At 45.1% G+C, this 15,000-nt stretch overlaps 1 protein-coding gene across 1 annotated transcript in view; it reads left to right on the top strand.

The window, feature by feature from the left end:
- cdh11 (cadherin 11, type 2, OB-cadherin (osteoblast)) overlaps window positions 1–15,000 on the top strand; it is a 99,405-nt gene that overhangs the window by 37,740 nt on the left and 46,665 nt on the right. Inside the window, exons 2-6 of the mRNA XM_083651040.1 lie at window positions 571–980; window positions 2,039–2,178; window positions 4,623–4,917; window positions 8,286–8,405; window positions 11,251–11,418. Of these exons, the coding sequence (XP_083507166.1) occupies window positions 830–980; window positions 2,039–2,178; window positions 4,623–4,917; window positions 8,286–8,405; window positions 11,251–11,418 (874 nt within the window). The 5' untranslated portion in view covers window positions 571–829. The remainder of the gene's footprint in view (window positions 1–570; window positions 981–2,038; window positions 2,179–4,622; window positions 4,918–8,285; window positions 8,406–11,250; window positions 11,419–15,000) is intronic.

Genomic DNA, 15,000 nt, shown 5'->3' with positions numbered 1-15,000 from the left:
TCTATAGCTACACTAACTCTTGGATTACAACATCAGTGCCCAGATTTGTGTCAATTACAACGACCTTAAAGGCATGTTGATTGACACTCATCCAGGGTGATTTACGAGCTAATGAGTAAGCAGTTTCTTGCTCAAGGACACTTTGACAGGACGCCTGCACTGTTGATGGACACATTCGCTTTTGCAGGGATCGAACTTGTGACCTTTTTGGGTTGTGGGACGGTCTCTGTAATGTTTTGGGCAGCGTGCCGATTCGTTCGCTGTAGTAGTATAGTGGCAGTGTGCACAGTGTCCAGTGCGCTGTGTAAGATAGTGAGCGTACTCCTCTTTAAATGGGTCTTTAAATGGGTTTAAGTCCAATGATGATTTTAACATGTACACACACGCAAACGCGCACACACACACACACACACACACACACACACACACACACACACACACACACACACACACACACCTACCCTTTATTGACTCATAACAATGTTTTCAAAAGTGCTAGCTTTAATGTTGCGGTCGTTATTGTTGTTCTCTATCATTAACCACGCCTCTTTCTCCACTCCTCTGTTTCAGGCTCTCTGATTGGAGGAGAGAAGGAGCTGAACGAACAGCCAGAGTGGGATAAAGAAGACGAGGAAGAAACGAGGAGGAGGAGAAGAAAGGCGGGTGTAGAGGAAGTCGGTGATGAGTATCCACGGCAACCGACTCAGCTAACCAACCAGGAAGTCAGTGGACCACGGCGTTTTGCTGCCAAAAAGCAGGATATCACCTCAGTGGGGCCGGAGCTCCGCTGAGAGGAAGCAGGAAGTGAAGTGCACGGGTGCTGCTCAGGATGCTGATGCGGATCATGCGGCGGGAGGGGCGTGGCTTGCTGAGGGCCTTCCTGGTGTTGGTGGGTGTGTCTGCTCTCTGTAGCGTCGCAGCAGGGGCCCGGGGAGGCAGCGCCCCCTTGGACCAAAGGGGCCACAGACACAGACATCCAGGTATGGGAATGGAAACAAGTCTCCCTTTACACCTACCCCTAGCATTTACATAGCATGCATTCGGATTGGGTCGCACTTTATTTGCATAGTCCATTGTAACTGCATTTACTTGACTATACATGTATAATCTGTGTTTAAAATGTCTGAGTTTCAGGGATACTCATAATTGTGTGAAATGTAGTCTAATATATTAACGTCCCCCGATAATCAATCGATGAGACGCCATGTTTTGTTTTGCTGTCACTTTATTATCACACATTCACAGGCTAACTGTCGGCCGTAACCAAAGAGCCAAAACTACAAACCTATAGCTCATCTGCACTATAGCCTCTCACACATAAGGGCAACTCCTGCTTCCTAGCAGACAATCACAACAGCTCTCAGCCGATCACAGCTGATCTTTTAAAACTGACAGTAAAAGACTCATCTCACTTGTTCAAAATCCTGAGTAGGACTATATTTAGTCTTTGAGTGTCCTGTGTTAGTCAGTGTATTTCTGTCTAAGGAGCTCTGATTTTTGAATGGTAGACAGACACGTTGCATTCACATTTCTTTGTTAATGTGGTCAGATGTGTCTCTGATCGTGTCCAGACGGACGATCAGATGCTTCAGTGCTTCATTCACTTACAGATGTTCACACCTGGGATCTGCTGCCCAGTTCTCCCACAGTTTAGAATGTGGGCCAGGGAGCAGCTCCACCGGGGAGCAGCTCCACCAGGGAGCAGCTCCACCAGGGAGCAGCTCCACCAGGGAGCAGCTCCACTGGCACAGATGGAGATGAAATGCCTTGCTAAGGGGCACATGTGTCGTTCACATCCCTCACCCACATCTTCCCAGCTGGGATTTGAACTGGCAACCCCACCATCTGGTCCCTGCCCTCCATCCAGCTTTGAATTCAGTCAGTTGAAACATGTGCGCAGAATCTGCAGCTTGAGTGATAGAACATCCTTCTGGATTTGCTTCTGAGGATCTAACAAATTGTGCTTAGGTCATCGATCACCTTACACACATACACACAGGGAGAAATATTATTTGAATGTTTTGTTTTGAACTTGTAGGTCACCTGTCGCTGCACAGACACAGAGAGAGGACGGGGAAGGAAGGACAGGTTCTGCACCGGTCCAAACGAGGATGGGTCTGGAACCAGTTCTTTGTCATTGAGGAGTACACTGGACCTGACCCGGTTCTAGTGGGCAGGGTGAGTAGAATCAAATATCCTCTTCTATTAGCCTATAGAAATGTATGTTTCTGTCAAATTCTTCTCTTCTCTTCTCTTCTCTTCTCTTCTCTTCTCTTCTCTTCTCTTCTCTTCTCTACCTGAATAACAGCTTGGAGTTTGACTTACTGCTAACTGACTGACTTACTAAGAACATTTCCCTCCAAAGCATGTCACAGTGAGGGCAAACAGGATGACGGAGAGAGAGAGAGAGAGAGAGAGAGAGAGAGAGAGAGAGAGAGAGAGAGAGAGAGTACTCGAAATCCATACTTGAGTAAAAGTATAGATACTTTCCCAGAAAATGACTTGGGTAAAAGTCAAAGTCACCCATTCAAATATTACTTGAGTAAAAGTCTTAAAGTAGCTAATATTTTCTGTACTTAAGTATCAAAAGTATATATTTTTTTATATTAAATGTACTTAAAAGTATTGAAAGTAAAAGTACAAGTAAATCCTGTTTATAAGAAAGAAGCGGTCCGGATTTTCAGAATTCTTTGCTTTATTGTGAGTTTGCTTACATTATTACATATTTACCTGTCTGCCATTTGAACTGACTGCAGCTTTTGGCACAAGTGCCTACCTGCTTTAGGCTATCATGGTGATGAGATGTCTCCATCAAGGGGAAATCATCATCATCATCATCATCATCATTATCACCATCCATCATGGATATCTCCTCCATATAGCTAATATGACTGGATATTGTCACGGCCAAATAAACAGTTAATCAATGTAATCACTCTATAGAAAATTGAAATTGAAACTGACCTTTCTGAAACACGACATAATTTGGGCTGTGACAAAATAGCGACAGTTACACCAGAGTAGCAACGGAAATACCACGATTTACTTTCAGAATAAAATGCTTCTCACCTTTGGAGAAACAAATACATAATTTCAACGAATGAAACGGAAAATCAAAACACTTGTTTTGATGTTAAGATTACATATGGCATTAAACTGTGGCTGTAAAGCATGACTCAAGATTAATATTAAGTATAAGGATTTTATTTTGAAATCCTTAAGCGGAAGACCTATACTTTTACGTTCTGGCTGCGTGGATGCTTGACCAATTTGAAGCTTACCTCAAGAGACGATTGTTTTCTTGTTTTCTGGTGGCATATTCCCTCATTTTGGTTCCATTGGACACAATGTAAAGACAATTTAAAGTAATTAACCGTCGGATTTCAGCCTGTGGGAACTTTTAACATGGATGAAAAGACTTGGGAAGCGCTGACGGTAAGCGATTGGCAAACTCAAAGGGGTCATCCCTATGTTCCCCGGGTCCTATTTTCCCCGTTTTTCCCAAATGGTGTCCACCCGCTATGCCGACCACCCGCAATGCCGACCTTAGGTTTAGGCGTGGGGGTGGGAGAGGTTAGGTTTTGGGTTAGGGTCTGGGGGAGGTTAGGTTTAGGCATGGGGGGAGGTTAGGTTTGGCGTGGGGGCTGGGAGAGGTTAGTGAAAAACGGGGAATATAGAACCCGGGGAACATAGAACCCGGGGAACATAGACATGATCCCAACTCAAATTGCAACACAGAAGCACTGATTCGCTAGCCAGGCTACTGATTCACCACAACACCAGCTGTTTGCTTATTTTATAGTAACGAGTAACGAAGATGCTTTTGGGAAATGTAGGCTATCAGAGTAAAAGTATAGGTTTTATTACGAAAATGTAGTGGAGTAAAAGTGAAATTTGAAAGAAAAATAAATACTCAAGTAAAGTAGCCTACAGATACAAAAAAAATTATACTTAAGTACAGTAACGAAGTATTTTGACTGACAAGGAGAGAGAGAGAGAGAGAGAGAGAGAGAGAGAGAGAGAGAGAGAGAGAGAGAGAGGTCATTCAGGAGAGAGAGACTGACAAGGAGAGAGAGAGAGAGAGAGAGAGAGAGAGAGAGAGAGAGAGAGAGAGAGAGGTCATTTCCACGCTGAAGGGTGAATATGATTGGTGGTGCCCATCCACAAACAACAGCATTACTCACGCCGGCAGTGTCTTTCCTGACAGACAGCAAATGATGTTTACGATACATCACATTTCATAGCTGAGGGGGAGGAAAATAACAACACGAGTTTAATTGAAAGTTTAACATTCTACTTTTATGACAAGTTTTAAATCTCTTACTTATTATCGCTCGGCTCGTCACACTGTCGGCCTGACTTCCAGCTGTCTGCGGCCCCAATGACTTGGGGAAATATACCAAGCAAGCCTCACGTACTACCAGCCGTGCCTGCCTAGCAACCTGTCTCTCTCACTCCCTACCTAGGCTATACCCATCTCCCTTTCTCAGCAGCATCAAACACATGTGCTGTCTTTCTAAGATGTCCGCCTGTTGCTTTACTGTTGCTGGCTCTCGGTTGGTGTCTGTCTACCAACCTGTCTTACTCTCCACTTTGTCTGTCACTCCGCAACCTCCATTCAGCTCCACTCAGACGTCGACTCGGGTAAGGGCAACATCAAGTACATCCTGTCCGGCGAAGGCGCGGGAACCATCTTCGTCATCGACGATAAGACGGGCAACATCCACGCCACCAAAACGCTGGATCGCGAGGAGCAGGCCCAGTACACGCTAACCGCCCAGGCCGTGGACAGAGACACCAACAAGCCCCTGGAGCCGCCGTCAGAGTTCATCGTCAAAGTTCAGGACATCAACGATAACCCTCCCGAGTTCCTGCACGGGCCGTACTACGCCAGGGTGCCGGAGATGTCCAACGTCGGTGAGTAGGAGAAGAAGCGTTGAGGAAAATGGGAGGAGAGGCTGAGTTTGGAGCTGCTGGAAAGGCTTAGGTTAAGTGTGGACGTTCTTTTAATTGGGCTGCAAAGAGACTGAGGTGTTATTGGCTACTTGGCAACTTAGGGGAATTGACTGTGGCACTTGACATCATCTCAGAGTGTTAAATGCATTTGGCATTGAGTCAGCCTGTCATTTTGATCTTCATAAAGGCAAATGCAAGACACATTACTGACCTTCATAGCGTTTTAGTTATGCTGTGTGAGATGTTTGGCTTTTAACTCACACTCAATTTCCTATAACAACACAAAATATATATGTCAAATTCAATTTACATTTTGAGGAAACTTTCCACACCTGTGTCTGATCAGTCATTCATGATCTAAATTGAAGACTTTAGGCCAGAATTAACTCAGCCAGATTGAACCTTTTAAAATTGTTCATGGAAGTTTTTTTTTTTTTTTTTTAACATTTTATGTATATAGGTATATATCAGGAAAACTGGGCACTAGGTTCATTTTCACACTCAGTTTGATTCAATGTGATCAGCTAAGATCACCTAATTCCACGTCTTTACTAAAATCACCTAATCCCACGTCTTTACTAAAATCACCTAATCCCACGTCTTTACTATGGAAAGGCACTCTGTCCCATGTTGAGTAACATCTGTTAATGAAGTCAAGCCTGGGCTCCATCGTCAGTGTGTTGGTCTGCTAAACAGCCTGTTTCATACATTATTAATTAACACTGAAACCTGAACACAGGAAGTGTGCCACAGAGGTGGATGCCTTTGCCCAGACAGCGCTATTAGCTGACATACTCCTACCTCCCCAGTCCCCCATTCCTCCCTTTTTTTCTACAAGGAAATAAAAAAATATATATATTTTATTAGTACAAGAAGCACCAAAATATAGCGGTACAGCAGTACCTTGGCATGGGCTCGTAACAGATACTATCTCCTTAGTGTATCTTGCTTAGGGCGCCTGGATGGGTCTCGATAAATGTTCTTCCAAAGTATTATGTGCTCTTGGAGGAGGAGTCTTCAAACGCGTCCAAGCTGACCTGAGTTGAACCACCCTGGCAGTGTTCCAGCCTCAAACTCTGAAAGGCAGATAAATCCTTCCTCTGAATGGACCGGGCCTTTCAAAGGAAGGACCTCTGAAAGGACTTGAATGAGTTCTGTTCAGACTTTTCGCAGCCATCCTTCTAAAGCTGAAACCTGAATACAGGAAGTCTGGCTGGGAGGGGCTGTCGGCTGCCATGACAGCGCCATCAGCCTCCACCACAGAACTGGAGCAGATGGAAGAGCTGTGATGTGACAAAACCCGGGGCCTGGTCCCCCTCAAGAAGCCCAGAATTAGAGAGGATAGAGAGGGCAAGTCCCTTCAAATGAACACTCTTGAATGGTAATTTAGCTGGTAAACTTAAGATGGCTGCCACAGTGAGACAGGGCTGAATGAAACTTGATTACAGAATTATATCCAATAGAGACAGTCCGCATGTCTTGCTGGGGGCGGGGCCAGGGTGGGGTAAATTCCCCCGTTCTATCCATTCAGCAAAGTTAGAATTTAGCTGATAGCCCAGCCCAGGCAGACACGATCGGGGATTTAACCACCGCAGTAAACGCACATCTGAGCAGACGTCTTGTGTTCTGCTCTAGAACCCCCAAACCTGTAGTTTAGAGCCGCAGCACCTTCCTTTGGTGAGTCAGCCCATGAGATATATGGGCGGTTTTACCCCACTCGCTTAACATTTTGTGGGCGTTCCCAGACATGCGGACTGTCTCTATACACGTTTTTTTTTTAAATATGGAGCAATATAGTTGAGCTAACATGGCTGCTTTATAGGAAACAAAAACTGACAAACTTTCTATCGAGGGTAGAATGGAGAACTATGGTGCAAAGTTGCTGCATCAACAAGGACATTTAATTAAAAACTCAAATGAATTACGCCAAGTTAATGGAATGCATTTCACACTTCTGCATATTTAATTTACTTGGCCTATTTGCTCAGCTTCGCTGCGACAACTTCTGTTAAAGTGGCTTGTGCGTGGAAGTTAATCGCTGTTGTCTGGTGGAAAACTTGAATCAAATGTTGACTGTCAGCCTCGTTTTTATAGCTTGAGTCAGCCATGTGTTTTTCAGTTTGAGTGCGTCTTTGAAAGAGTTTCTCAGTCCGTAGAGGTCCATGTCACCCTTCAAATTAAACACGGAAATCACCCAAATTGGAGATTTAACCGACGAAATAGATAATACAAGAGAGAGCACCTCACTCAAGAGCTGTGCGATCGTTTGAGGGAAGGCTGAAGTGCTGTTACTCATTCACTTTAGTGCAGCGTGAATCTGCTAACATCCTGTGACAAGCCTGCTTCTCAAACTATTCTTGGACCAATGCCCTGAGGAGGAGTCGTCTCCTGACTCTTTGTGTGTGTGTGTGTGTGTGTGTGTGTGTGTGTGTGTGTGTGTGTGTGTGTGTGTGTGTCTGTCTTGAAGGTACGTCAGTGACGCAGGTGACACTGACTGTGTGTGTGTGTGTGTGTCTGTGTCTGTGTGTGTGTGTGTGTGTGTGTGTGTGTGTGTGTGCCTGTCTGTCTTGAAGGTACATCAGTGACAGAGGTGACACTGACTGTGTGTGTGTGTGTGTGTGTGTGTGTGTGTGTGTGTGTGTGTGTGTGTGTGTGTGTCTGTGTGTGTGTGTGTGTGTGTGTGTGTGTGTGTGTGTGTGTGTGTGTGTGTCTGTGTGTGTGTGCGTGTGCGTGTGCGTGTGCCTGTCTGTCTTGAAGGTACATCAGTGACAGAGGTGACACTGACTCTGTGTGTGTGTCTGTCTTGAAGGTACGTCAGTGATGCAGGTGACACTGACTCTGTGTGTGTGTCTGTCTTGAAGGTACGTCAGTGATGCAGGTGACACTGACTCTGTGTGTGTGTCTGTCTTGAAGGTACGTCAGTGATGCAGGTGACACTGACTCTGTGTGTGTGTCTGTCTTGAAGGTACGTCAGTGATGCAGGTGACACTGACTCTGTGTGTGTGTCTGTCTTGAAGGTACGTCAGTGATGCAGGTGACACTGACTCTGTGTGTGTGTCTGTCTTGAAGGTACGTCAGTGATGCAGGTGACACTGACTCTGTGTGTGTGTCTGTCTTGAAGGTACGTCAGTGATGCAGGTGACACTGACTCTGTGTGTGTGTCTGTCTTGAAGGTACGTCAGTGATGCAGGTGACACTGACTCTGTGTGTGTGTCTGTCTTGAAGGTACGTCAGTGATGCAGGTGACACTGACTCTGTGTGTGTGTCTGTCTTGAAGGTACGTCAGTGATGCAGGTGACACTGACTCTGTGTGTGTGTCTGTCTTGAAGGTACGTCAGTGATGCAGGTGACAGCCACAGATGCCGATGACCCCACCTACGGTAACAGTGCCAGACTGGTGTACAGCATACTGCAAGGACAGCCATACTTCTCTGTGGAGCCACAGACAGGTAAGACTATAACAACCACACCATATGCTTTAAGTCATATACACTGCATAGCTGAACGATTCAAAACATACAATACAGCTTGTTGCTGTTGATTTGAGCCATAAATGTGCATCATAACACTACTGGATATAGGCCATATCCCCTCTGACCACCAGGCACTTCAGCTAGCAGCACTAAACATAATGGTGCTGGGCAGGCCTCTTGCTACTTTTTGTTGTTACTTTTTATTGCTATTTATTATATATATATTATATTATATTATATTATATTATATTTATTTATTTATTTATTTATTTATTTATTTATTTATTTATTTATTTATTTATTTATTTATTTATGTTCTCGGTTTTCATGAAACTTGGTGGAAGGGTGTAACATGCGCCAAGGAAGAAGCCGTTACATTTTGGAGCAGATCCGATGTGGGTTGTGTCAAAGGGAGGGGGCGGGGCTAGGGAACAGGGCCGTATGTAGGGATGGATGGGTACAGGTAGGGGGGTGGCCAGGTGTATCTGGGTGGTGGGCGGGGCAGTGGCCAGGGCGGGGCTAGGTAAAACGGGCCATAGGGATAGGACGGTCATAGAGAGTTGGGGTTCCAGGGGTGAGTAGGGGGAGTGGCTGGGGAGATGGGGGCCTTGGTCTGCACTCTCCCAGTGCACTTCTAGTTTTATATATTTATATTTGAGCCACTAAAAGCATGCTAAGAAGTCAGTGGGGTGAAGATCACGTAGCACACATCACGTGCTACTACTGAAACGAGTGAGGAAAAGAAGCCACTACTGTACAGAGAGATTCCCACAGGACAGGCAGCCTACTCTCTGCAGAGCCCAGACCTATACTGTCACATTCAGGCCAAATGAATAGATTTGGATGTAAGGAGAGAGGGTGGGGCCGAGAAGGCGATACGTCGGGTTAGAAGATGCGAGGAGGAAGAGAAACAGACAAGGTTAAAGGTCGAGACAGAGGGAGAAACTGGGAAATGGAGCAGTTAGGTCAGAGGTCACGCGAGACGGGGAGCGAGAGATTTGGGCAGAGTTAATCTGCCTAATCAAAGCAGTGTTGGGTCTTTGACTGCCTCAAATACAAAGCTCACATTTCTAATTGGTTTGGAGATTATCCGCTTTTCATGCTGTCACACACACACACACACACACACACACACACACACACACACACACACACACACACACACACACACACACACACACACACACACACACACTCACTCACACACTTGGCATAATATAACAGTAGAAAGGCTGAATTCCCTGTAGAGAGAGAGAGATGGAGAGAGAGAGAGAGATGGAGAGAGCGAGGCGGCTGATGAATTAAACAGAAAGAAAAGATTAGTGGAGCTTGAAATGGAAGAAGGCTTCAAACATGTTTAACTAGACTTCACATTTATATGAATGATGAGTGATTATGCTTCCTTTGTTCCAAAATGGGATATCGGCCATTTATAAAATAAATAACTCGCCCAACTCTTGGAATGGATGCTAAGCCCATTATGGATGACTAGTAAACTTAAGAGTCATCTTAAGGCCTTTTGCTTTCAAAATATACTTCATGTTTTTAGAGACAGAATCATCTGTGTTGAATGAATGCATTTGAATAAACGCATAAATAAATCAATGTCTCATCAATAAAAGCGTACATTTCAGGCAGCAGAATTTCCCCAAGATTGATATAGAGCATTTTGTAATCAATAGATATACGTACATACACAGTGACATACATAAAAGCACAGATACACACAACCAGATTACATGCACACGCGCGGGCGCGCGCGCGCACACACACACACACACACACACACACACACACACACACACACACACACACACACACACACACACACACACACACAGACACACACACACACACACACACACACACACACACTCATGCATACCTAAAGACAGACCCCACTTACACGTTTGTACCATAAGTACATATACGTACATGTGATGTGTGCTTGCATACATACATACATGGCAGAGTGGATGCGATGACCCCGTTTCTTTGATTTCATGATAGTTGCATTGTGGACATGAGGGAGGTACAGGTAGGGAGGTAGGGTGGCACCCTGACCAAGGCACTTCCGCCCAAACATGTTGGTGTAACCCATTAAAACACATGTTACTTTGAATTTTCATTCTCTTCAAACTTTCTGGGTGTGCTCCACTCTATATACTTTGAATGCACATGAGGGAGGTGTAATACAATGTGTTCATTCTGTTTGAACATTTTCGTATACATGGACCTAAACAATCAAGCATCACAGTGTCAGGACACGCCCACAGTGTCAGGACACGCCCACAGTGTCAGGACAGGACACGCCCACAGTGTCAGGACACGCCCACAGTGTCAGGACACGCCCAAAGCAACTTTTCTTAGCCTCCGTGATTCAGTTTTCCTTTCCCGCAAAGTCACATGTCACAGGATGTCACATGTCACAGGATGTCACATGTCACAGGATGTCACATGTCACAGGATGTCACATGTCACAGGATGTCACATGTCACAGGATGTCACATGTCACAGGATGTCACAGCTTCTATCTGCGACCATTTTGTTTTCGTCGCCATTTTGCATTCTTCCTTCTTGAGTGCTCAGTTTCATTCAAATGGGGATGCAAAATTGCGGCGAAAACAACCCATTATGATTTGATCGCTAATGTTTCTCTTCATTCATTCTTTTGCATCCTTTTCTCCCTCCCTCCCTCCCTCCCTCCCTCCCTCCCTCCCTCCCTCCTCCTCCCTCCCTCCCTCCTCCTCCCTCCTCCTCCCTCCCTCCTCCTCCCTCCCTCCCTCCCTCCTCCTCCCTCCCTCCTCCTCCCTCTATCTAGGTATCATTCGCACGGCGCTGCCAAATATGGACCGCGAGGCACGTCAGGAGTATGATGTCGTCATCCAGGCCAAAGACATGGGCGGTCACATGGGCGGACTGTCGGGGACCACCGAGGTCAAAATCACCCTGACAGACGTCAACGACAACCCTCCAAAGTTCCCACAGAGTGAGTCTATCTATCTATCTATCTATCTATCTATCTATCTATCTATCTATCTATCTATCTATCTATCTATCTATCTATCCATCTATCTATCTCACCCACCTCGGCATCGAAGACAAACGTATATGCCCGTCTGTCACCCCGACCACAACGCCCTTACCATTTTATTTCAGGCACCTAGTGCCTATATCGCCCCCTGCTGGTTACTGCACTGTAGTGGAAAAAACTGAGCATAATGTCAATAATGAGTCGCTCATTATTGACAAAGGAGGTTTTATTCAAAGTCTTCGAAAAACATTGTCAGACCAAACAGTCTGCAGAATGGTCTCGCCACAGCCCACACAGCCGGAGCTGTTCTTCTCTTGTCAATATATATAGAGGATGGCTGCCCAAAGCCCCTCCCATTTTTCCTTCTGTGCCTAGTCTGCACCAATTGAAATAATCAGGTCCATAATATGGTGCACTGGTAACCAGTAGACTACCACTTCCTCATATGACATCACTTTGCACCAATCAGAACACTGTGGCGTCCTTCGCTAGCGAATCAGGCCTCCGTTTGTGAGTGAGGCATGATAGTGCATGTGGGGTGTGCGCGTAGCTGAGTGACACACTCCCTCTCGAGTGCCTTTGCATAGGTGTCTATGTAGACGCAACCATCTCCAACAGAGTGCTCCTCTCGTCAAGGTCCGTGTGTCTGATAAGAGTCCCTCGCAGCTGCTGTGTGTTCTGTTGGGTTACTCGAGGTCGCTGACTGATAACACGTCCTCTGTTGACTCAGTGTGAATGCAATTTGAATAGGGCAAGCACAGAAAAAAACACATGAGGTTCACATGGGTCCACATGTTTCACCACGTGTCCACATGTGAAACCCATGGGAAGCGTGTGGTTTTGGAACATTTTCACATGTGGAAAACATGTTATCACATGTCTTAACATGTGATAACATGTTTGGCCAAATGTTGTATAGCAACATGTTTTTCCACATGTGGAAAACAGCATTTACATGGGTTTCACATGTAATCACATAGGTTTCACATGTAATCACATGGGAATTTACATGGGTTTCACACATTTACACATGTGAAAACGTTCCAAAACCACACGCTTCCCATGGACAAAGCACATGTTCCACATGTTTTCTCATGTGAAATTTAACATGTGCACATGTGATCACATGCGATCACATGTGATTTCGCACATGTGAAGTTCATGTGGTTTTTCTGTAAGGGGATCCTTATACTGTATTTTATCATATTAACTCCAGTTTTGGCACAAAACATGTTCTACTCAATTATTACAATATAACAACATAAACTTATGTTACGTCAACACGCTGAAATTAAACATAATATTCCAACAGACTTGTGGGCAGGAAGATTGTCACAGGCGTTATCAAGCCTTTGATTGCACTGTGTGTATATACAGTCCATACAGTCGTACTGCAACAATGTAATCTTCCACTTCAGCACCTTCATCCATTACGTGGGTTATATACAACTTATAGTGCATTACTTTTCATTCATTACTGTTCATACAGTGGATGAGAGCAGCCTGGCTGTACGTGAGTTGTGAGTACTGTATAGCCTATAGAAAACATGTTGCTAGCTAGCAATATAGACACCAGGGAAGTCACTGTAGGACACACACACACAAAATAACTTATGAAATCCATAAAGCATCAATTATTTAAGGTTCTCTACCGCCCCTGCAATGTCCTCCGGCATGTGTACGTGTGTGTGTGTGTGTGTGTGTGTGTGTGTGTGTGTGTGTGTGTGTGTGTGTGTGTGTGTGTGTGTGTGTGTGTGTGTGTGTGTGTGTGTGTGTGTGTGTGTGTGTGTGTGTGTGTGTGTGTGTGTGTGTGTGTGTGTGTGTGCGTGTGCGGTCTCCTTGGGACATTTGGATAGCTGGATTTGCTGAGCAATAAAAAACTAGTTAAATATTTACCCTGCTATTGTCAAGAGCTGTGGAAATAACGGTTAACGACGGGGTAGACAGAGAGACGTACAATAGCGGCAATATTGTATATCACAATATTTTTTGGTATTTTGGATGGCAGCTGTAAATCATGTCAGTCCTTTTTTTAACAAATGTATCACGTACAAGAACCCTGCAACTCTCACATGATAATATCATTGTCACACCTTGGTATAATTATTGTAAACAAATGGGACTGTGGTGGAGAGGATTGGTCGCCTTGCTACTGGTATACTGTAAGAGTGAATTAAGCATAAGTACCAGTCTATCTCATAATTAAAGCCAGATCTGTCGTAAACATAGCAAGCAACTCTGAACGATTTCGTTCAGTTTGCGCTGGACGGACAGCGCCCTCTTCGTGCTCTGTGCCATAAAGCGGTATCCCTTTGTGCCATAAAGCAATCCAGAAGATTTACCACAAAATCCGAAATCCAGAAGATTTACCACAAAATCCGAGCTGGTGGCACACAGTGAAAAATGCAGCATCTGTCAGGCAAACGATGCAGTCAGCCATACATATTTTGGGAGCTTATATGCAGACTTTTCCTGTCTGCACAATTCAGTCTCTCCACCTCTCTCTTTCCATCTTAGACCTTTTTTTACATCAAAAGTCCCACTAGCACACATGTTTTTGTTCCCCATGAAAGCAGCAGGGGTTAGCAGCAGCAGCATTGCATTTTAAACTTTTATATCGCACTCTCGACCCGCGTTTCTCCACCGCTGCAGGCTATCTCTTCCCCCTCCCTTTTCCCTGCTTCTCTCATGGCTGGCCAGACGCAGCTGTCCACCAGCCAAAACAAAATGGAAAAGGTAAACATTTCAAACTAATGTAATTTAAACACGTAAATAGCCTCACTGATGCACGTTGGAGGAGAAAAAGGTGTTTCAACAAACAAAGCAGCAAACATTGTATCAAAATAATCGTTTTATTACATAATAGTGAAGCTGTAAAGCATTACCGGTACTCAAAATGTGAACGTTACAACAAGGGCTTTATTTTGAAAGAGCTAAAGCGGACGACCTACTACTACATTCTGGCTGACTTGACGCAGTCTACGCGCCTGGGGCTGGTCTGTGTGTGGGGGATGATGAAAGACACTTTCTCTCGGCATATTCCGTCAATGTAAAGTAGTTCTGTTAAGAAAGTCGAATTTCAGCCTGTGGGAATCACTGTTATCTCACTGACTCACGCTGGAAAAGGGGCAGTAAACCAGGAGGAGGAGTAACAAGGTCAGAAAATCACGGGTTGGACCACCGCCAAAGATTTATATCACCAGCCGGAGCAGAGCCGCCATGTAAAAACCCAGCTCACTTGCAGAGTCACTATCGGCTAATCGGCCCAGCTTGGAAACTTTTAGACTGAAGAAAATGCCACTAGTTTGTGGATATTAGTGGGATTTTTGGCCAGTCTAAAAGGGGCTTTAGACTTCCTGTCTGCCTCTCTCTCTCTCCCTCTCTCTCCCTCTCAGTCTGTTTCGCCTCCAGCAGGTCTCTGCAGAAGGACCTGGCAAAGCTTCAGCAGAGCTGCAGTGATGGAGGGAGAGAAGAAGAGAGGAGCTGGGATTTAGCCTGCGGAGCAGCTGAACAGGCAGAGAAGGGAGAGAGGAGAGG

The sequence above is a fragment of the Poromitra crassiceps genome (assembly GCF_964638095.1).
Source record: "Poromitra crassiceps genome assembly, chromosome: 14".
Lineage (NCBI taxonomy): Eukaryota > Metazoa > Chordata > Actinopteri > Beryciformes > Melamphaidae > Poromitra > Poromitra crassiceps.
This window is presented reverse-complemented; position numbering and strand designations above follow the sequence as displayed.